Genomic DNA, 20940 nt, shown 5'->3' with positions numbered 1-20940 from the left:
CTGACTCTGCTTTCGCACGGGTGAGGGTACTCGCTTGGCGGCCGCTCTCCATTAAAGGGATGCCGAAAGCGCTTACAGTGACTGCATCCCTGTAGCGGCTCAGGTTCTAAGGAAAACTGGGCGTTGCTGGCGATCGTCTGGGAACAGGGACCGGGTGCACAAACCCGTCCTTAATCCTTCTCTGTAGTGCAGCGTAACCGCCATGAGGCGCTTGAAATAAGCTTGCAGCAGTAAGCTGGACAGGCGCCAGTTCGGGGTAGGACAAGCCCGCTGTTCAGAACGCTGGCTTCCAGCCAGGCCACCTCCAGGGCCCCGGTGCCGTAACCGTTCTCACGGGCAGCTGCCGCCTGTGCCTGCGCAGGCCTGGCCGCCCCGCTAAGTGGCGCGGCAGGACACCACGCGAGCAAACCGGAGCACCGCCTCACTGCGCGGTGCCGTGACATCACCCCGCGCCCCCCTCCGGCACTCAAGACGCGACCCTAGCCCCTACCGCTTCTCAGCCGCGCACGCGCGTTGCTTCCACCTACGCTCTGCGGTTGCACTTCCGGCGGGAGACACCATCCCCATCCGGGGTCAGGGCCCCGCTCCCTTCCTGTTATTGCCCGTGCGGGAGGCGGTTCTTTGGGATTGGGGTGGTGGCTGTCGGTGTTGTTTCCGTTCGCGCTCGGGGGCACGGTCGCCAAGCTTAGGGGGTGCAGTGGCGGCTGCAGCCTGGCTCAGGTATTGTGAGTGCTGCGGAGTGCTGCCCAGCCCTGCCCAGTGGGGCTGTGGCTGCGGGCCGGCTCGGAGGCGGAGAAGCCGTGCCTGTGAGGTGAGTGAGGCGAGGGTCGGGGCCGCCTGGCTGTTTCGCAGCACGGCGGTGCTCTCTGGGGCGGACGGGGCCTGCCCAGCAATCTGGCTGGGTGGCGGCCGAGGGGAGCGCCGCTTTTCATTGACTCTAGGGAGTCCCGCTCGTCTTCGGTAGCCGGAGAGGCAAGCGCGGCCCTCGGGTGACTGGGGCGGGCGGTGGGGTGTTCTTCGGCTGGCAGTCTTCCGCCACATCACGGTTTACGGGTCTCCTCTCCTAGAGTCGTAACTTGGAAGAGGAAAAAACAGTGGCTTGTCGCGCTCGAGTGCGGTTCCCTCCACCCCTGAAATGTAGCTGGTTTCTGTAAATATGCTTCAACAGACCTTGTGTTGGGAGTGCATTTGGGGTCACGGTTCGGCTAGTTACTGGCACTGGCAGGAGAGGGTCTTCCCACTCCGTGTGTGTGTTTCGAGCTGCAGCCGACTTACTGTAGTAGTGTCCCATTTCTGCTACCTGTAAAAACGTCTTATTTAATACTATGCAGAGATCTGCCTTTATTGAAATTAAATATGAAACTGCTTTTTCTTACTAATCCTTATGTATTTTCTAGTAGGCTGAATGCTTACAAAACTTTGACCAAGCTAATCCGAACTGCATGCTTGTTTTTCTTCAGGGGTTTTGTTGCTGGTTTTGGTATTCGTGAGGTTAAGATATTGGACTTATTGCATCTGCTGTTGTTACTTACATGTTTCTGTATGTTTTTTTTCTTTCGAATTTTTACTGACTTTAAGAACATGATTGAACAGAAATTATTTATAAGCAGTGTTTGTTCAGAGCTAGCACAAGGAAAATATATGTTTAAAAGTGGACAGTATGGACTATAAATCTTTGCTTAAGTTAATTCTGCAGTCATGAGCATTCTGCAGCAAACTTATAAAAGAATGGAAAACTGGAGTCTGAATCTGGATTCTGTAGTACTTAATAGAGGAAATCTGGACTCTGTTCTGTCAGTTACCTGTACCCTTACATCCTTCCTTTGAGCTATAGCAGACTTTGAAATTCATCCCATCGGATAAAATTAGAACTTTCCCATCATAATTTGAATCATTCCTTGATTTATTCCACATCACAATTAATTTATAGAGCTCTTCTCATGCTTGTTGCGTCAGTTGCTTCCATGCTGCAATTCCATAATGCAGTGTAATAATCAAAGTCCAGCTCTTGTTGTATGTAAATATTGTTAGTTCTTAGTAATATTTCAGTACTTGGGATGACAGACTTTAATGGTTTGTCTGCTGTGAGAAACTGGATAAGCTTTCCTGAAATAAATCTCCATGTGAACCTAAAGTTTCACAGTAAGTTACTTTATTCTCAAAAAGTAATACTGGCAAACTTTTCCATAGTGGTTAGTTATTTGGAAGCCTATTTTGGCCAATGTCATCATGTAGGCAAACAAGGCATTAGCCAAGCTGGTAGTGCTTACAGAGGAATTTATGAAACCACACAATTCCTTATGTGATCCATGAAATATTCTGCTTTTTTATTAAGACAATAAATACAGTGATTTCAGAGCTGCAGTTGAAATTTGATTGGAGCAGATACCCTGCATTTCATGGGTGTTAACTTGATGCCCTTAGCAATCTGGAGACAGTTTTATGTTGTTTTCCAAAGCATGCTAAGCCTAATGTACAAGTCCATACCTTCAGTTGTTCAGCTGCTTCGGATTTTTGTGTTAGGCCAGATTTGTTTTGCTGCTTGTTGCGTGAATAATGACACCGTTATGTGTTTTGTTTTTTTTCTGGACTATTCTTTGGGAAAGGTGGTGTAGCTGGGCTGTTTACAAAGCAATTTTGCTTTATTGGAAGTCATAAAGTGGTTCAATACTTAGTTAACTGTTTCTTTGACCATCAGGTCATTCCTGCATTCTGGAAGCAAATGGATACTTCTTATTGGCTAAATCACTTTTTAAAAGCTGCTTCAGAATAGGAATTCCAACAAGCAGAGGGTTCACACTTTATCCTCATGCTGTCTCACAAGACCAAGTATATAATAAGAGGTTTCCAGTTATTGGAAGAAAAATCACACCTTTTAAAGATGTTATTGCATAAAGAATGACTTTGTGCTCACAGTAGCTCCTCGGATTCAAATGCAAATTGTGCTTTTTAATGGCTTGGTCATATGTAATACAACTTTGAGAAGGCTTGATTATCATCGTAACTTGAATTTCTTGCAGAGTTAAAATTATCTATGAATGGATGGACAAGAAGCTTAAGGCTGAAATTTAGTCTGCAAAACAGTATTTTCTTAAAAATTTTGTACACAGCAGGTCAATCCATTATGTAGTCTCCAGGACTTCTGGTACAGATTCTCTGGGAAGCAGGAAAACGCAGGTATCTGAACACCTTGCAGGTATCAGTCACTTCCAAATAAAAAATGGTTGCTATTGCTTTTCTTGCCTGTTTTGGGGGACAGGAAATCTGGGGATGATACATTAATTCCACATCATGCAAGAAATACTAGATCTTGTAGGTGGTTATCGTACATGGGTTTGCTTTGCCTTGTTGAGTACATTAATGAAGACAAAGATTGCAGTTAATAGGAAGCTTAAAAAAAATGTATTTGGGCTAGGGAAGGCTAATGGAATTTTTAACATTGATACTAATAAGGAAGCTGATTCTTATGATTTATAATTGGAATGGGAATAATACTACAAAACTAGGCTTTCTAGTTTAGTTATAGAATACCATTATAAAGTTTTGTGATTACTGAAAACTGTGTGGGATTTGATAAATCTCCCAGTTGAAGAAAAATATGCCATTTGCGCATTTTCTTGTGCGTGTGTGATTGAGTTGAAGGGGCAGCATTAGAGAAAGAAGAGTTTGTACTTTGACTAACTGAAGAAATGGACTTGTGGCTTGGAGTGTATGCTCAGGTAGAGTTTGTTGTTGGTTTGTTTTGTTTGGGGTTTTGCAGCTTTTTATGCATTGTGTTGCATCCTTGCTTGTGGGAGCTTTGTCTCATCCTTTTAAACAGCCAGACATCAGCTGCTCCAAGTGATGATATCTGTCTGACATTGTAGCTGTGGCTAGAAGAGGCCAAAAAAATATTTATGCTAAAACTGGATGGAAAATTTCATTTGCTGTTTAAGTTGAATATGGTAAATGAAAGAAAAATAATACCTGAAGTATTAACTTCTTTTTTCCTGCAGCACCGCTATAGTATTAACTTAAAAAAAAAAAACAAAACAAAAAACAAGCCACGAAACAAAACAAAAAATCCCACACACATCAAAATGGCAAAAAAAACCAAACCCAAAGTGGGCCCCTCCCCCCCAACAAACAAACAAAAAAATTGAGCCCAAAACCAAGCCCAACTGAGGGATAGAGGGGATTAAACTGTTTTAAAAAAGCTAAGAAAATAAAAAGGGGGTGGGGTGGGAAATGACCCTTTTATAAATCCTGTAATGTAACTTGTGGGCAAATGGAAATGCAGCAGGCTGAGTACAGATTTTGTAATTCTGGATCTGTCTTCACAGTCTAAGCAGTAGTTAATATCTTTGCAGCCATTGTGTTTTATTTTATATAGCATGCTTTTACACTTCAATTCTAGAAAATCTGGGGTTTTAGTTTATTCTGGATGCAGGTTTTTCGAAATGCAATTTGAAAAGCTTGTGTATTTCAAATAAGGAATGTGAGGGATAGTGGACACAATCACTTGTTTGAGAGTTCCCATTTCTTAAGGCCTGTGAAAGGGAATAAAAGCAGTGAATTATGCCTGCTAAGTACACTTGCTGGAGATGTTTATAGTCCCTTTTCTTTTAAACAAACAAACAAAAACAAAAAGCAACAAACAGAAAAAACCTAGAAAGCAAACCTGTGTTCACATACCTCCAGAAATGTAAAAACAAAATTCAAAGAAACTAGCTTACCATTGTGAAATTGAAGGGGAGAGAATGATGGAGTACTGGTGAACCTTTCATGTCCCTGGCATGTTGCTAACTTGCAGCAATAGAAGTAAATGACTACTTCAGTCTAATTTAAGAAGTTTGGGTCAAACATAGAACTTAAGGTTCATTGGTCTCTTGTTTCATGTGCCATTGCTTTTTACCAGTAGAAGATTAGATATACCTTGATGATTGTGTTCTGTTGTTTGAGTTTTTTGTCTACCCATTAACGCGCTTCCTTAAACTAACTTATGTAGGGAAATTTTTGTAGTTTTGCTTACAGCTTCTGATTGTAGAAATGCTTGTAAATGTAGCTTTTGAGGATTGTGAACTACAAAGCATATTTGCTGAATACAGGAGACTTACTGAATTGACTAAGACTTACTGTAAAGTTCCCTGGAATTTTGAGGCAGCTGAGTCACACTATTGGCTGTACATTGTGACCCTCTTTGGCAAAGAAACATAAAGAAGAAGCAAAACTGGAAGGTTGTCTCCAAGATTGTACATGTCAAACTTATCTGTCATTGAGACTTAACTGTTTTTGTTATTTCCATTCTAATTAGTCAGTCTTTTGCCAGTCCTTAATGTGGCAGTTAATGGTGATGAATGACTCTTGCCCAATGTGTTCCAAGACTGTTCCTGACTTTTAACTCTTGCTGTTAACTTGGGTTATGGTTTTTCCAGAAGCATAGAATTTTTTGCTGAGATTCATTTTATTGTATCCTAAACTATCAGCTCCTTAGCTGTGGATCCTTGCAGAGGACACTAAATCTGTTCAGCAAAAAATTACCCCTTGTTGCAACCATATTCCTTCTTTTAGCTGTTAGTAGTCACCAAAGAAACGAGCTCTTGAAAATCCTCAAAATGCAAGAAGCCTTGCACATTACTGAAAAGAAAATACTCGGGATTTAGCATTTCATCTGAGACTTATCAACCCGAAGAAGAAATATTTGGCTGTTCTGCAATATCAGTCGACTAGAACAAAATTTTCTTTACCTTGGGACTTTGACATCTGACTTGCTAGAAAAGTGGTGAGACTGATCTCTGCAAAGATCAGTAGGCAAACTAAACACTGAACACTTGAAAATGCAACCACAAAGACAGTAAGAAGGGTCCTTAAAGATTGGCTTACCAAGCAAGTAGAGTGGAGATTTTGTTCTTGGACTCAACAAATATGCTTTGTGTGATGAGGCATGTTATGATCCAGCTTTGGTGCTTGTGCCATTAAGTTACTTTTCATTAAGGCTGGAAAACACTAATATGACTCTTGACTACAGGCATAGTTTAAAAGATTAAAGTTAATAGTGCTAGCATAAGGAGAAGTTTCTAAATAGAGCTAGCTTCCTTTGGGAAAAGGGAAGTAAAAACCTCCATTCCAAATACTCTAAAATATGCTTGTTGTGGTCGTTGAGCTGCTCATATTTTAAAGCATATCACTTCATTGTTGTCTTAATGTTCCCAGCTGTTAACAGAATAATCGGCAAATGTTGTAGCTGGATTTTGAAAATGAAAGTGATACTATCAAATTGTTTTTCTGCCTTCTGAAAGTTTATATGGATATTGAGCAATGAGTTCTGCTTATCAGTTTATCAAGGTAGTCTCCGCTGGTAGGAGGAAAGCAATTAATATAGTTATTTTATCATCTTGCAATTTCATGCTGTTGCGTCTGAAACCTCCTTCAGTTCTGACGTTAAGTGCTGTAGAAGAGTGCTTGTCCCAAGAAAAGAGCTAATGTTTAAAGAACATCTGGACATCTTGGATAGTCTTGATTGTGGTGTATAGTTGAGGATGTGTCCAAATAGGGTGCCTGTGAGTGCCACTTTAAGTCTAGCAAGTTTGTTGCAAAGAAAATATTTACAATTAATTATGTTTGTGTTTTGGTGTAAAATAGTAATACGTGAAATTGAAATGCTGTCATTGTAGATGATAAACATAATCAGTTATGTGAATTTTTATAAGTGGTAGGTAGTTAAAAGAAAGCACTTAAGGTTTACCCTCTCAATTAAAATGTTAAAATTTAACTGGTTTTCTCATGTTTACCAAGGTTGTGATTAATAAAATTCTAATAACTTGGCTTCCTCTTCAACTTTCTCTGAAATGGAGGATAGAGCCCTGATGTTGTTATCACTGCTTAGCAGTACTCCCTTGATCTTAGATACCTCCGACTTGGAATGGTTTGACGTTTGGGGAAAGATGGCATAACTACTGCCAATAGATAAAGGATGAAAGCGGAAGCCAATGAGCAACAAACAGCAGAGATGATGCATAAAGAAAAGGGTAGCAAAACCTACTCCTGCCTGTGGAAACTCTTTGTAAATGTGTTGTCAGATTACTTTGCAATTCAGCTCTTGAACTCCTCTTTAATCACCTGTTTCCAAGCCTTTCATTGTACATCAGCAGATAGGATAGCACCACAAGCAACTTCAAGGCAATATGAGAAGTAACTATTATTGTAGCTTCTCATCTCTTTCTGTCCTTGTATACAGGTAGGTTATTTAACAACAAAAAGGTGATTTACAATATAGTCACCCTGCCCTAACTGGTGGGTTTTATGGGTTGAAGTTAAATCCAAAACACTTAAGCTTTTGTGGTGTTCTGTTCTGTCCCAGAGCAGACTTAAAAGTGATTTCAGTCTTTTGGAACATACATACATAAAAAACATGAACAAAATGTTTCCAGAGGACTATTAAAATGGAAATGTATTAAAAATACTTCCTTGTTTGTGCAGATGTTTAAAGTTCTCTTAATAGCAGTGACTGACTACTGCTGGTATCTTTCTGATCTTTTTTTTTTAAATGAAGATCGTCTTAACATATCCCTTTTACAGAGCTCTGATTATAGTAGTAGGCAGCATGTGTCCCTAGTCTCAGTGTTTAATCTGGATATGAAGGTGACTTTCCAACCTGGGAAATTATTGTGGAGATGTTGATGTTATTCACTGTTTAAATACTTAGGAGCTTATGTCACTTTCTTCTTTGGAAAGTTCATGTTAATTACAAACATTATCCGTTTAGGCAAATATTAGCCATTTCTTTCAGATGTAGTCAACACAATTGCTGGTACTCTGACCTCATTAAAGAAACAATTTAGGTAACAGCTTGAAGTACAGGAAAAAGAGATGCACTAACAACAAGGTTAATGTCTGGGTAGCCCCACACTAGAAATGGTGCTTCTCTGTTTGCACAACATAAGGTTTGCAAAGCAGATGCTTCTAACAGATATGTACTAAAATGATAAATATTTCATTAAACATGCTGAAGAATCATTTGTCACAGTTTACCATAGCTGTTTTTATACTTCAGGCTGAAGCATGCAGTACCTAATGACATACACAGTCACAGTGAATCATGTTTGTTTGCACTTCTTGAACACAAATGCAAATATGTTAGTGTCTCAAGTCATGACTATTGCTTTGGCATTCAGCTATAAATGCAAAGTCCTACTCAACCGGAGTCAATAGCTAGAGCAAGAATAAACCTACATACCTTCAGGTTTCAGAGGAACTTTGTGGGTTTTGTAACGTTTATGCTTGCTTTTGTAACAGTTAAGTATGCTTACAAAATCAGTAACTCATTCAACAGTATTGTTTCGCATAGAAGGCTGGGTTTCTGATGGGTTGGGAGCAATACAGCTGAGTGATCTGTGACCTTCAGGGTGATGAAACCCGATGGGAGCATGCAGTGGTGCTGTTTTGCAGGTGAGTAGTATCCCACTGCTGCTCTGTTAAGTTGGTGTGCAGGGTAGGCAGGATGGGGGAAGATAAACGTTTTTATATTTTATGGAAAACTGTTGGTGCTTAACTTTCAGCAGGTTATCATCTGCTAAATGAATATTTAGTTAATCACTGTTGACTGTATCACAAACAAGTCTGCTAGGAAGTGGTACTTCATTATTTCTGACTCTTGAAAAGCCATGGTATTTTCTTGTTGCAATTACAGCTCATGTAGAAGTAGGACTTGTTCACCTGCTGTCTTATTCCATGTGTCTTTGCGTAGGAAAACTTGCTAAGAACATTAACTTCACCTCTTTATAGTGCAAGAGTATTTAGCTGCCAGATTGAAATTTTTCATTATGGTGGCTGTGCCTTTGTGTTAACTCCGCCACAAACTTCTTTCTCTCAACAAATGGATTAAAAAGGGAGTTGAAAAAAAAGAAAAAAAAGCCAAACCCAGAATTGCTTCCACGCTGCTTTCATGGCTTTTGCTGAGGGATGTGGTTCCTTACAAAAGCTCTATCAAAAGTGAAGTTGCATCCCATCCTCTCTTTACCAGTAAATAGAAGAGAATGATTTTTTGCTAATGGAATTCAGTATGTCTATGCAGACTAAACCCGTACATCTATTCTGTTTGGCTACAGAAGTCAGTTAAGATGGAATAAACAGAAAGCGAATTCATATTGAGACTATGGAATAGAAACTTCTGTCTTTCAGTTCACTGTTTTTTACTTAATATTGAAAATCTGCAAAACTGTAAAAATACTGCTATCCACTGCCACTCAAACTTCTTTTATTTTTACACACATTAACTGCTTTCAGGGTCTGGAGTAATTTGGTACTGAAGAAACCTTTTGTTTCAATTTAAAGTTGCTGTCAGACTCCATCCTAAGAAATGTTCTGTGGGAAGTACACAGTATGCTGTAAATCAGAGTTTGATGTCTTTTACCTGTTTTGAAAAAAGGGAAGGGCTCACAGGAGTGGGTCTTTTAAGTAAAGATGGATGTAAATTAATAAGCAGAAGTGGGCCTAATCTCAGTCATGTTTTCTTAATGAACACATTTCTCTGTGCCTTCCATCCAGAGGAGCTGGTCAAGTTTATGGTGTAGATTGAACCCTCTTGTTACTGTTGGTTGTGGTAGAGAGGCAAGCATAGAAGTGTGAGGACTGCAGTGCCTCCTGTGTTTCATTGCAGTTCTTTCCCTGCCGTTCTAGGTGTGGACAGTAGGAGAGGAAATCTCTGCTCTTTTTCAGTAGAACTGAAGATTGATCTTGCTGCAGCAGAGGGTTACCTCTGAAAGCCAAGGTGACATGCCTGGGGGAGATCAGCACCAGGAAAGGTCCAGTATCTATCTGAATTACAGATCTGCTACACAGCTGCTCATGTTAGATGAAGATTCAGACTAGACCAGAGTGCGGAACACCTGGATTCACTCTGCTCAGGCTCCTTGTCTGTGTGCCAGCCCTTCCTGTTTTTAAAGATCCTGTTTACTGTCTGTGTTCCAAATATCCCAGGAAGGTGGGAGGATGGGAAGAAACAAGGAAAGAAAACAACCTTATTTAAGGTGGAAATTTATTTTTATATATAGTCAGCATTTGTTACCTATCTAATCTAATTTCATGAATGACATTCTAGGGTAACTTTTTTTTTAAATATATAATCTTACACTAATTTCCAAAAGCAGACTATTTCTGCATGTGAAAATTGACACTGAAGCTCTTAGTATTTGTAGCAAGGAGCAAATACTGGTGTGTGGTGTGTGTTTTTTTTATTTCACATTCTTTCTGATGTTCACATAAAAAATGTTTATCATCCATATAAAATAGAGTATGTAATCAGAGGAAAACCTTACTTCTGTTGGTATGAAATACTGTTCTGAATTTTGCTAAACTTTAAAGCTTTTGAAGACCTTGAAAGAATTCTGAGTGCTGCGCAGTATTTTTCAGAGTGCACACTTAGCTGTGGAGGACCAGCTCCAGCCAGAGCCAGGCAGGAGAGTAATTCTCATCCTGCTACACAGCAAACCAAGCTAATTGTTGAAATAATGAATAAGCAGATATGTGAAGTGTAAAGAGAAAATGTGTTGGTTTTGTAATTTTGTTGTACTTCATGACTACTAGTCTTCTAGAAATAATAAAATCCTTTCATTTAAGATGAAGCTAGAATTATGGAATGTTTTAGAACTAAAAGGAAAATTTAATTCCAGGGTTTCCTTTGTTAACAAAGAAGAAAAAAAAATCCGCCTTAAAGTGGAAGAAAATGTTCTAGGACAGGCATTCTGCTCTTGATATGTCATGAGATCCCTGGGGAAAAAGCACCATCACAGTGGGAGTTGTAGAGGTCACCAGCAACTTGCAAATGTTTCTTTCTCGTGATCCTGTTTTCATGGTTCCCAGATAGTGAGTGAAGCTATAAACATTATGCCTGCATGGATGGGGGAGGGCAAGCAAAGGGATTTGAAAATGGGAATTTACAAAGGTCTTTTGGTTTTCTTGGATAAAAAAATAAAAAAATCCAGCAGTAGTAAATCTTTTTAGATTGTTCAGCTTGGTTTTGTTTTAGCTGTTTGATTCTGTATTCTTTTCAGCAATCGATAACATAGAATTGCCCAAGAGGTTTTATATGTATATATGTAGTGCGTTCTTTTTTTCTTTTCAGTATGACCACACCATTAATTTTATTCATGGTTGTCTGAAAGTCACTACAACCAGAATCCAAGAACATTATATTTTAAAACAAACAAAGTCTGCTTGTAAGATAACTTCAAAGAAAACAGCATTGAAACATAGCCAACCCATGTTCCCTTGTCTAATAAAACTGAAATTTCTTTTCACTAATTTCCACTGAGATTTAATATTCACAGGGAAGAATAATTTTGTATTTTTGCTGTACTATAATTCTATGGATGCTACCAGTAATGTTTTTGGTTTTTTGCTCTGTGTAGAAGAAGACAAAGCTACTCAGCACTGTTTTGCAGGGGGGAAGAAGTAGGTAACTACAAATAAAATAGATTGTGTTTGGAATACTTGCCTGTTTCAGAAGGAAGCTAAATGCTATTAACACTGTCAAAAACACATCTTAAGTCCTTCTGTTTGTTTCCGTTGAGCTGCTGTTTGTGGTCAGATAAGCAATTCCATGTATCTGAGCCTTTTCTGTGAAATAATGACAGTAACACATAAGAAATAAGATGACAAAACTGCAATACAAGAGTCTGCTGTTTCTGTTCTAAACAAAGCAGTATTTCTGCTTTTTAAATCTGTGTGTAGTAATGTTTTCATAGAAGACAATTTCAGACCTCTTTATATCCACTTCCTGTATTTTGGCAAATTGCCAGCTTGGCAGTCAGGAAGAACAAAAGTACAGTATTGAAGATATCTAGTCTGGGGCAGTCTTACTGTCACCACACAGCAGGTTTGGACAGCAGCAAAATTAAACAGGCAATTCTGCCCAGTTTTCTTTATGGTGAGTTTTGGAATGCATAGTGTGTCTGAAGATGAGAATAAAACATTTTGCTCTTTAGAGAGTTTCAGTGTATCTTTCATTCTGAAAAGTGTTACTCTTGTCCCAAGAATCTTTTTATGTCCTCCCTCTCCCTTTTGTTTCAGGAATTGCACAGAAGTTTAAAAAAAAGCTTATTTGGGGATATACCTGTGCCTGATACTGTTGGTTTGATAGAGCATTAAGAAAACTATAAAACCTACATGAGTGCTCAGTAAATCAAAATCTATAAGCACAGCTAGATTGTTTATTGAGTAGAAGGCACTTTCTTAAAGTAATGCTAAGAGTCTAGAGTAAACTTCTGCATGGAAGAGAAATCAAATCTAGACACAAATCCTCATGAGCAGCTCTTTGGTACCAAAGATACATCAAATTATAAAATGTTGCTACATCCTGCCTCTAAAAGCAATGTAATGATATTTGTGCTGTGACTGGAGAAAGTAATAGACTTCAGTTAAACTGTTATAGTTTACTGAATGACTAATTCAGTTTCAGATACAGACTGATAAAACTGAGTGTTTAGTCTATCATTTTGAATTGATTTTGAAACACTAGCTGATGTTTATAGCAATGCAAAATTATTCAGCTCTCAGTCACTGAAATGCTTACCTCTTTACATAAGCAATGCCACACGTTATACATGTAACGCAGCATTACAGCGCAGTACACTTCTGCTTCTTGCTTCCTTCTGTGCTTGCTAGATTTCTTGCTAGTTGGCACATTATAGGTGGAGGAATTTGCTTTTTGCAGAGCCTGACCAGTAACTGTAGGTGCTTGTGCTGATGACCGACAACCTTAACAATGTCTGGTAAAGTGAATAAATTTTTTTCCCTCTGGACTGGCCCACAGATGTTCACTATGGGTCTTTATCTGCTTTATAATGCTAGATGGAGTTCCTCTCTTTGGTGAACATGCTCAGAGGTAATTGACAAAACAGGGTAAGAAGCCTGTTAATTGTGTTAACAGTTAAATCAGTTAACTGCGGTTTTAATATATAATATGTTAGTGATGGAGAATGTGCTGAATGGATCAGGAAGGCTGAAAAGAATGTGGATTTAATCAGTGAGTGTTTTTTGAGTTCAGCCTTTCTTATCATCTTGTGGTATTACAGAATCATAGTATGTTTTGGGTTGGAACCTAGCGATCACCTAGTTCCAGCCCCCTCTTCTGTGGGCAGGGACACTTTCCACTAGACCAGATTGTTCAAAGCCCCATCCAGCCTGGCCTTGAACACTGCCAGGGATGGGGCTGCCACAGCTTCTCTGGGTAGCCTGTTCCAGGTCTCACGACTCCCAGCAAATAATTTCTGCCTAATACCTAGTATAGATCTTACTTCTTTAAATTGATTCCCCTTTGTTCTATCCCTAAATACCCTTGTAAAAGGTCCCTCTCCAGCTTTCTTGCTGGCCCTCTTCAGGTATTGGAAGGCTGCTCTAAGGTCTCCCTGGAGCCTTCTCTTCTGCAGGCTGAACAAGCCCAACTTGCACAGCCTGTCGCCTTGGGAGAGGTGCTCCAGCCCTCTGATCATCTTTGTGGGCTCCTCTGTACTTGCTTAAATAGGTCCATGTCCCTCATGTTGGTGACTTCAGAGCTCGATGCAGTAATCCAGTTGGGATATCATGAGTGGAGTAAAGGAAGAGAATCCCCTCCTTTGATCTGCTGGCTATGCTCATTTTGATGCAGCCCAGCATAGGGTTGGCTTTTTGGGCTGCAAGCGTACATTGCCATGTCATGTTGAGCTTCTTGTTAAACCAGCACTCCCAAGTAACCACACAGCTTGGCATAATTGGCAAACTTGTGAAGGTACGCTCGATCCCGCTCTTTGCATTGCTGGCAAAGATGTCAAGGAGTGCTGGTCCCAGTACCAACCCCTGAGGCATGACAGTTGTCACTGATCCCCACCTGGACATCAAGCCATTGATTGCCACTCTTTGAGTGCAACCATGTCTCACCAATTTAGAAATGTGGATGTTGCATGGGACAGTGTCAAATGCTTTGTACAAATCCAGGTATCCCAGAGCTTTTGGCAGAGGAAAACAGTTTAAGGTGGTTTTGGAAAGTATGGGATTGTAGGTGTGGTGTAGTATTTATTTGAAGTGTTTGCATGTACTCTTAGTGGGATTTAAATAACATTTCTCTTGAATTCTCTTACAGTCCTTCTACTGTCGAAGAACATAATTGATTCTATTTATTCCAGGCAGCCTTCCAGGTTTGAAAGTGTACACAGAAACACAAGCTGCCAACGATACTTCAGAACAGTTCTGTTTACATTTTTGCTTTCCAAATCTAAACCCTGGAGGCGTGCTTACATATGCAAGTAAAATGAATGTGCACACAGAATGACTATATGCACCATTCCGGCATGTCTGTACCCCAGTTCAAAACAAGAGCTGCTGTTTTGTTGCAGTTGCTCTAAAAAGATTGTAGGTTTTGGACCGTTTACAGGTCTTTAAGTGAGTGGTATTGAGTTGTCATTTAATGTGTGAAATACTTAAAAAGCCAAGGTTGACATTTATTTTGAAAAGATACTTGCCTAAAAGGATTTAATACACGCATATGTCACCTAGTCCTGCCTCTGTTTTTTTTTTGTTTGCAATTATTGGTGGGCATGGAGGAAGAACTTGCAGTGGCTCAGACTACATTCCTAGAGCTGAACTAGCTCAGGACTACTGCAGTCATGCTCACTCTCCTGTGCAGACCTTGGCATTCATCTGACTCAATAAGGCAGCTAAAACAGCAGAAGCTAGTCCAGAAAGGAGGAGTAGTTTTCTGCCACTTTAATCCATTGGACCCTGTAACGAGCTGGCTCCAATGCCAGCATGATGAAGAATGAGAACACATGCCTTGGGCAGGGAGAAGATGGGTTCTTAAAACTGTCAGTTCAGAGGAGCCTCAACAGGATTGTAGAACTGAACTTAAAAGACTGATGGTATAAACTAGTCTGTGTTCTGAATATTTAGTTTGATTGTGGTCCATCTATGTTATCATTGTTTGTATGTCTGGACAGAAAAGTTCTTATGACTGCATGTTCTTGTTTTGTTGTTCTGTTTTTTTTTATGCCTGTGTATGTCTTAACAGTAATGTGTTTCTGCCAATGCTTGTAATTAAGAAATATAAATAAGCATGTGATTCAGCAGAATTAAGAGGGAGTTGTGTTCATGCTTTGCCTGATCAAAAAGATGCTATTTAATCCTTTGTGTATTTCTTTCTATCTGTAAACTGAGGATAGTTATCAGTAATTCAGAATTCTCCCAAGTTACTCTAAATGGTGTTATGTGGGTTCATTTGAAGTGTTTTGTAATTGATAAGCTTTCTAAGTTTTTCTCTTTACATGCACCGTGAGTGTGCTTGGAACTTTTAGTTTCAGCTTGAAGCTTTCAGTTTCCGCTCACTAGAACTAGTAGAATAATGAGGAAAATTAAACAGCTTAAGCTCTTGTTAAAAAAGTCAGTTGCAAAGACCTTGTAAATATGCATGAAGTGTTGGTGGAACAGCACTTTTCTAAACTTGCAGTGGCACTTCAGTACTCTTGTTGATGTTTTTAAAAGCCCCAAATCCAACTATAAAGGAGGGATTAATAAAGACAAACCTATTGCTACTCAGAGTTGCTTAAGAAGCAGTAGACACTTTCATTCTAACGTTTGGGTTTTTTTTAAGAACCAAAATGGGGCAAAATCATGTACTGGATGTACTTGGAAAAAAATTCAGAAAATAAGCACAAAGGCATAGAAGTGCAGAAATGGGGATAATTTTTTTTTTTTTACATACAGACAATGTTTAGACATTTATAATTTTATTTATATATACGTTATCTATTTTTAAAAATTGTTCAGCAAAGGGCAAACAGCATTCATTGTCTTTCCACAGTGAGAGCTTGCAGAAAGTTGATGAAACAGAAAAGATGTGAAGCTTTTGATTTGGATTTTTTCCTCCTTTCTGTTACTACAAAAAGAAACTAAGGCAGAGCAGAAGTCCTAAGAGGGTTCTTGACTAAAAAGGTGACTAAGAATGGCTTTAGTATAATAGTCTGGTATAGCCATGTGTTTTCGTGACACTTGCTTAATGGAGGAGGCATAATGGATAATGGACTGTTCTTTACAGGTCTGTTGGTATTATCCTCTCATAATGTACATGCTGAAGTTAATGAAATTATTGTCTAAGTGTAAGTAATGCACTGTTTGAGATTTGCTTAATGTATAATGGTAACTTTGTGGTAAATTATTCTGCAATGGGAGCTTAAATATGCAGTATTTAAGTATGCAGTTCAGCAGAAATGTCCTGCCTTTCTGACTGTCACTGAGCAGCAACTACTTATTTGGAAAGCGGTAAAAAATATGTCACTGTGTAAATGTGTGCTCAGTTTGTACCTTGAATGTGGCCTGGAGATATGGTTGTTCCCGATCTGCATTTGCATCATGCAAAAAAGGGCATGGTAAATATGGAAGAGGTACAAAGAAGGTGACAAAAATTAACAAAAATATAGAAAGACTTTTGGGCAGAGGAGGGCTAAATAATCTGGGATTATTATGGAAAAGAGGTAGTGGGGAAGACTTCATGGATTGCAATAAGATTAAGAGCAATGGATGCAAAGATAAGGAACTTGGTTTCTTTACAAGATATCTGGGATATCAGGTGAAAGTAACAGGCTTCAGAACAATGAAAAGCAAATACATTGTAACATGGAATGTTAGTCACTTTTGTCACAGGATGCCAGCAGTTTGTGTGTGAAAACTTCCTGATCAAACTCAGTAATTCCTGATGGATTTCTTTCACAAATACATACATGTTGTCTCTGGTTAAGGAAATGAAGACTATGTAGTGATTAGGGGAGTTTACTGATGCAGTATCACTGTGTTCCTGCCTAGTTCTTCTGCTCTTCATTTGGCATCTGCTCTTGGCTGCTGGTCTACAAGACCTCTCTGCTTTGTCCAGATACAGTTTTCTTGTACCTACTCAAGGCTGGCATAAGGCAGCACTGCTAGAAGGTCAGACACGTGTTCCGCTCATTTCCTTTGGCTTCATAAAGAAATTAATGTGGCTGCCAAAGGGAACTAGAACAGGGAACTGATCCTAAATAAAACAAGTTCAAGCAAAGAGTGTTAATGGAACTCAGTTCTTCTGTCTCATTCATGGAAAAATGGGGTTTTTGCTGGTGTAAGTAGTTTATAGTGATAATTCCAAAATAAAAATGTGAAGAATTTGGTTTGAGTTCTGCTTAAAATTTGCTGTAATGTGAATCTTTGACATTTTCATCCTCCATGCTATGTAAGTGTTCTACTTATAAATTATAAAATTCAGTTAAAAAAATGATCTTTTTTGAGACCATATGAATGTTGGCTTTTTTTTTTTACAAACTCTTTTGAGTAGATATTTACATCAAATATATGTTCCTTAGAAATCAGTTTCATCAAGTACTCTTCCTTATGAATGTAAACTATAGCTATGAATATTTGTCTACAATTATAAGTGGTGTTTGAATAATTTTATCTGAAGTGCCTTGTGATGTTAATATTTTAAATTTTAATATTTAAATATTATTTTTACTTAGGTTTATGCCTATGAATCACTGCTTGAAAAACTTCCCGTACGAAGTTATCTAGGGACTTAAAAATGCCTCCACGACCATCATCTGGTGAACTATGGGGCATCCACTTGATGCCACCGCGGATCCTTGTGGAGTGTCTTCTCCCAAATGGAATGATAGTGACTCTAGAATGCCTCCGTGAGGCCACCTTACTAACTATTAAACACGAACTCTTTAAGGAAGCAAGAAAATACCCTCTCTATCAGCTCCTTCAAGATGAATCATCTTATATTTTTGTAAGTGTTACACAAGAAGCAGAAAGAGAAGAATTTTTTGATGAAACACGGAGACTTTGTGACCTGCGACTGTTTCAGCCTTTTCTAAAAGTTATTGAACCAGTAGGTAACAGAGAAGAAAAGATTCTCAATAGAGAAATAGGTGAGACTATCTTTAAACATAGCTAATCTGTTTAACTGGATTTTCCTCTTCAACATACAGAATGAAGAGTTGAAATGGTCTGTGTTTGTCACTTGCATCTGTCAGTTTGCATTTCATAGCTATCAGTTGTTGCATCAGATTTCCAAGGATGCTGATCATAGTAAAGCTGACATTCATAAACTGTGAATTAAACTATTTTTTTACTATTCTGTTTAATTCACATGTAATGTCATTGCTTTGTATGTATTTGTGAGTGTATCTGGGTTAGGGGACAAACATATCCACACACATTTAGTTGCTAACAGATGTATATGGCAATGGTAGAGACTTGTCAACTGGAAATACTTGTTCTGGGGTGCTTCTAATTGTTAAATTATTTAATTGTTATGAATTCATTGTACGTAAACTACTTCTGTTTTGTAAAGCTTAACCTGTTCAGGACTTACTGGTTAGCTAACCATGCAACAGGACAGTTGAAAGTTTTCATTTGAACATTCATGCATAAATAATTATTTATGCAAGTAATCTTATTAAAGTAAATGGAATTACATCTGAGACTGAGGACCTGAGAGAAATGTGCTCCTACTGCATGAATCTGTGCCAAAGAGCTTAAGTTCGGTGCCTCTTGGAGTGCTTGTCACATTTTTTAAAAGTGTAGCTCATTAAAATAAACTGAATAGCCGGCATTCAGTTGTAAGCAAAGTTGATTATGGTCCTAATAGCTACCAGTAATCCTGCTAGGATTTTAGGAAGAAAAACCGGACCTCTCTTGTCCACTTAAGAAACTTCGTGCTGACTTCAGAGGAAATTTATTAGTGATTCTTTTCCTCCAGGAGGAGCGTTAGCTGTGAGAGTGCTGATTTAAGGATCTTCCTTCAGTGAATGTACACCTGTTTTCCAACCCTTTGTGACTGCTAAGTGCACTAACTTTAGAACCTTTTATTTTCCTTTAGAGACAGAAAACAATTATGTATAAAAGTAGAAGCCAGTAGTTAACACAAATATTTTAGGTTGTGTTTTGCTTAAAGCATGCTTTTTGTGTCACTGATGAAAAGAATCTTTAGCTTTAATTATCAGTTACAATTATTTCCTCATGCTGCTTTAATGCTGTAGGTTTTGCTATTGGAATGCCTGTCTGTGAATTTGACATGGTTAAGGATCCAGAAGTACAAGACTTCAGAAGAAATATTCTTAATGTTTGTAAAGAAGCAGTGGATCTTCGAGATGCCAATGCACCGCATAGTAGAGCATTGTATGTCTGTCCTCCAAATGTAGAGTCTTCACCTGAACTACCCAAACATATATACAATAAACTAGATAAAGGTAAGATAAATATTTACAGTAAAGGGTTATTTTCAGTGATTGAAGTAAGAGTACAGGTGGTTACCTAGGTAACTTCAGTAAATCACTTTTATGTAGACTTCAGCAATCTTACACCTTAAGTTATTCAGAGTAACTTGCTTGATAGAATGTAGTTTCAAAAGGGCGACAACATTTAAAACTACATTTTTGTTATTATGACAACTAAATCTTCATAGAATCATAGAAAAGTTTGATTTGGAAGGGACCTTAAAGATCACCTAGTTCCAGCCCACATGCCATGGGTAAATAGAGATGATTTTTTCTTTTTAATGGACAGAAAGAGCTTGTTGGCTTTGCTTTTTTTTTTTTTTCTATGACATTCAGAAATCTGGAATTAAATGGTGCTAAATCACTAAGTTATCTTGCAGTCCTCAAATACGAAAGTTACTGCTGTTTTCTTGAAGATTAAGTAGTCAAGAGTATTTGGTTAATTAAGGTATACTTAACCTCAAGGAGTAGATGTTTGAATTTACGGTAGAGTCAAAAATGAGCTGAGTGTAGTTCCTTGCATATTAGAAACCCACTGTCAGTTTGAGCTATGAATCTCATCTACATCTTTCATATTGCAAGCAATTCTCTGGGTTGGGGAGGGATGAAAGATTGTTTGGTTTGGGTTTTTAAGATTATTTTGTGGGTTTGGGGTTGTTTTTTGTTTTGTTTTGTTTGAAACTACGCTGAAAATTATAGGCCTAACATTATTTTACATTTATCCTAGGGCAAATTATAGTGGTGATATGGGTAATAGTCTCACCAAACAATGATAAGCAGAAATACACCTTAAAAATCAATCATGACTGTGTGCCTGAGCAAGTTATTGCTGAAGCAATTAGGAAGAAAACGCGAAGTATGTTGCTGTCATCAGAACAACTGAAACTTTGCGTCTTGGAGTACCAAGGCAAATACATTCTAAAAGTGTGTGGCTGTGATGAATACTTGCTAGAAAAATATCCACTGAGCCAGTATAAGGTGAGTAACATGATGGATTTATTTTGAACTACGCTAATGTAATCCAAATTTGTAATGCAGAAAAGTGATCAATTTTATGACTGGCTTTCTGTTTCATTACATTAATACAAAACATAGTAAGTGAAAGTGTATGTTCCTGTAACTGGCTAATGCATGTGAGTAGTGTGCATATTTGTTGCTGTATGTGCTTCAAAAGAGAGAGGGGGAGAAAAGGTAATTTAAACTAGAATTTTTCTCACTAGTGTGTTTTGTCCTTGAATGAAGTAATTTACTGCTAACATTAATGACAAAACAGTGGTAGGTACTCTCAGAAATATCCTAGGTTTCTGGTGGTAAGAGGTGACTTATGCTTGAATGGGCTGATACAATACAAAAGGAAATTCAATCAGATGTTAAATTGAGACAACCATTGCTACTATGAATCTTCTTCCTTCCCCCTTTAGGGGTGGAGAAAATCTAGTTGTTTGCCTGTTACTTGTATTTTTTTTTCCTTTTTCTTAAATCTTATTAAAGGAGTGATAAACTTCCAGCACTGTGCAAACTATTCTGAAGTCTTCCTTGTGGCTGGCTGTCCTTCATTTTCTGGGTTTTGTTAGTGTTGTGAGTGTGAGGCAGAACTGCTGACAGAAGAGCATCTGAGCAGCCCCTTCTCTGGAGCAGACAACAATGTTACCCTGTAGATTTCCTGACAGACTGCTGCTGCTTCCTC

General features: G+C 38.6%; 1 protein-coding gene and 1 long non-coding RNA gene across 10 annotated transcripts in view; one reads left to right on the top strand and one right to left on the bottom strand.

The window, feature by feature from the left end:
* Positions 1 to 514: 514 nt before the first annotated feature.
* PIK3CA (phosphatidylinositol-4,5-bisphosphate 3-kinase catalytic subunit alpha) overlaps positions 515 to 20940 on the top strand; it is a 41387-nt gene continuing 20961 nt past the window's right edge. For 2 of the 8 annotated variants that reach the window (XM_061452447.1, XM_061452446.1), the window contains exons 1-4: positions 15809 to 15939; positions 17490 to 17903; positions 19017 to 19226; positions 19981 to 20231. In XM_061452447.1, coding sequence (XP_061308431.1) covers positions 17552 to 17903; positions 19017 to 19226; positions 19981 to 20231 — 813 coding nt within the window. In that variant the 5' untranslated portion in view covers positions 15809 to 15939; positions 17490 to 17551. The other 6 variants (XM_061452442.1, XM_061452441.1, XM_061452445.1 and 3 more) reach the window with 6 other exon arrangements.
* Positions 11476 to 20940, bottom strand: part of LOC133268804 (uncharacterized) — a 38922-nt gene continuing 29457 nt past the window's right edge. For both annotated transcript variants that reach the window (XR_009743171.1, XR_009743170.1), the window contains exon 3: positions 11476 to 11595. This is a non-coding gene — a long non-coding RNA (uncharacterized LOC133268804). The remainder of the gene's footprint in view (positions 11596 to 20940) is intronic.

This window comes from Pezoporus flaviventris, unplaced genomic scaffold, assembly GCF_033815535.1.
Source record: "Pezoporus flaviventris isolate CSIRO_AGI_PZ_B2104156 unplaced genomic scaffold, CSIRO_AGI_Pfla_v1 ptg000013l, whole genome shotgun sequence".
Classification (NCBI taxonomy): Eukaryota; Metazoa; Chordata; class Aves; order Psittaciformes; family Psittacidae; genus Pezoporus; species Pezoporus flaviventris.
The sequence above is the reverse complement of the archived record's forward strand: the minus strand, read 5'-3'. Positions and strand labels throughout refer to the sequence as shown.